The sequence below is a fragment of the Penaeus vannamei genome, chromosome 15, assembly GCF_042767895.1.
Source record: "Penaeus vannamei isolate JL-2024 chromosome 15, ASM4276789v1, whole genome shotgun sequence".
NCBI lineage: Eukaryota > Metazoa > Arthropoda > Malacostraca > Decapoda > Penaeidae > Penaeus > Penaeus vannamei.
In genome coordinates, this window is record NC_091563.1 from 26592055 (window position 1) to 26594554 (window position 2500).

A 2500-nucleotide genomic window follows, 5' to 3' on the forward strand; every position below is an offset into this window, starting at 1 on the left:
AGAGAGAGAGAGAGAGAGAGAGAGAGAGAGAGAGAGAGAGAGAGAGAGAGAGAGAGAGAGAGAGAGAGAGAAAATGCATGCCAGAAAATTTCTTTAGCACAAGCAAAAAAGTGGAGAAAAGGTGTAAAGGAAATATACAAAAACATGAAAGGAACCATGAAAACAAAGAAAAAGATGGAAAAATATAAAATGCATCCTACCTCCTCATCAAACATCCTCTCTGCCCTAGCAGCATAGGACTGTGGACTGTCAGGTTCATGAAGGGCATTGTGCAATTCCCGTGCCTCCTCCATATTCCACATGTAGAAGGCAAAAGAAAAGACATTCTCGAGGCGTTGGGGTAGGGCTAGAGCTTTGGTCAGCCGACGTTGCCATTCAGCACACTGTTCATTTGTTGCAAATGTGCATCTAGAAAAGAGAAATTAGATGGATGTTTCTATGGAAGATAGAACAATGAAGAACTACTAAATATGATTGATTCTTGTGATGCATTAAGATACATATTCCCCAGTATTTAAACATTAATAAAACATTACATACCAATGACAATACAAGGTTATGAATTCAGTATAATATCTTTTTCATACTCTCTAATAACAACATAATACTATACAAGTACAAATCCCTCAATTAAGCAAACCACTAATCCCACTGCTAAAGTAAATATCTCCCAGCCCTAAAGGCTTCCACCACTAAACAAGCAACTAAAAAATAAAAAACACTGATGCTCTCCACTCACTTGTAGGACTTAGTGTCTTTGCACAACAGAAAGAGGAAGAAGATCTCACGGCACTCTATAGTTTCAATCACACCCAAGGGAATGTGGTAGGTAGCGTCACGCTGCTGCAGAAACACGCGGTAGTTAGAGAGGGCCATGAGGCCATCTGCTGTGCGGCCCACAAACTGTGCATATTCTCCTGCCAGGGGCACGAAGGGGATGGACAGGGAGGGCTCATCAAACTGACAGATCTGCTTTGGGTACGAGTCCTGAGCGGCCAGGACCTGTGGAGGGCAGAAGAGAGAGAAAGGGGCATGAGTAAGTGTTGTAGGTGGGAGATTACAATCATCAAGATGATCTACAATGATGATATATGATAAGTAATACATAATCATGATATATGATAATAATGATGATATACAATGATATATAATGCCAATGACAATCATACATGATGATGATAAATAATGATGACAATCATATATGATGATACAATGGTAATGATATATGATGATAATGATGATAAATGAAGATAATGATAATACAAGATGATATATGATGATAGATAATAACTACAGTGGAAGACAATAATGATGACTCTTCATAACGATGCTAGTGACACTGGAGCCAATGATGACGGATGATGGATATTGGAAGCTGGATGATGATGATAATGACAATGACGGTGATGGTGATGATGGCAATAATGTCAGATAACGACAACTACAATTTAAAACGTATATACAATGGCTGCAAAGACAAAAATAATACATATTAACCATAAAGAATGTAATATTCACTCATTCTTTCTACCTCTTCTTATCTAATAACCAATAATGCAACTACTTCTCTCACCTCTCTCATTCTTTCCCATTTGTTTCCTTACATTTCACCTAATCTGGCATGTAAATTTACCAAAGTGAAAAAGGAGGGGGAGGATGAGGGGACATGGAGGAGAAGGAGGAGAAGGAGGAGGAGGAGGAGGAGGAGGAGGAGGAGGAGGAGGAGGAGGAGGAGGAGGAGGAGGAGGAGGAGGAGGAGGAGGAGGAGGGAAAAGGTGGAGGAAGAGTAGGGAGGAGGAGCAGGAAAGAGGAGGAGGAGGAGGAGGAGGAGGAGGAGGAGGAGGAGGAGGAGGAGGAGGAGGAGGAGGGGAGGAGGAGGAGGAGGAGGAGGAGGAGGAGGAGGAGGAGGGGAGGGGGAGGAGGAGGAGGAGGGGAGGAAGAGGAGGATGAGGAGGAGGGGAGGAAGAGGAGGAGGAGGATGAGGGGAGGAGGGAGGAGGAGGAGGAGGAGGAGGAGGGGAGGAGGAGGAGGAGGGGAGGAGGAGGAGGAGGAGGAGGGGAGGAGGGAGGAGGAGGGAGAGGAGGAGGAGGAGGGGAGGAGGAGCAGGAGGAGAAGGGAGAAGGAGGAGGGAGGAAGAGGAGGAAGGAGGAGGAGGAGGAGGAGGAGGAGGAGGAGGAGGAGGGAGTAGGAGGAGGAGGAGGAGGAGTAGGGAGGAATTAGGAGGAAGAGGAAGAGGAAGAAGGAAGAGAAAGAGGAAGAGGAAGAGGAAGAGGAGGAGGAAGAGGGAAGAAGAAGAGGACTTAGAGGATGAAAAAGAAGAAAAAGGGGAGGAGGAAGAGGATGAAAAAGAAGAAAAGGCAGAGGAAGAGGATGAAAAAGAAGAAAAGGGAGAGGAAGAGGAGGAGGAGGAGGGAGGAGGAGGAGGAGGAGGAGGGAGGAGGAGGAGGAGGAGGAGGAGGAGGAGGAGGAGAGAGGAAGAGAAGAAGGAGGAAGGAGAAGG

At 45.6% G+C, this 2500-nt stretch overlaps 1 protein-coding gene across 6 annotated transcripts in view; it reads right to left on the bottom strand.

Moving 5' to 3' along the window:
* LOC113814393 (phosphatidylinositol-3,5-bisphosphate 3-phosphatase MTMR3) overlaps nt 1-2500 on the bottom strand; it is an 83433-nt gene that overhangs the window by 68429 nt on the left and 12504 nt on the right. For all 6 annotated transcript variants that reach the window (XM_070130554.1, XM_070130557.1, XM_070130552.1 and 3 more), the window contains 2 exons: nt 740-1002; nt 201-408 (listed from right to left, as the gene is read on the bottom strand). In XM_070130554.1, coding sequence (XP_069986655.1) covers nt 201-408; nt 740-1002 — 471 coding nt within the window. The remainder of the gene's footprint in view (nt 1-200; nt 409-739; nt 1003-2500) is intronic.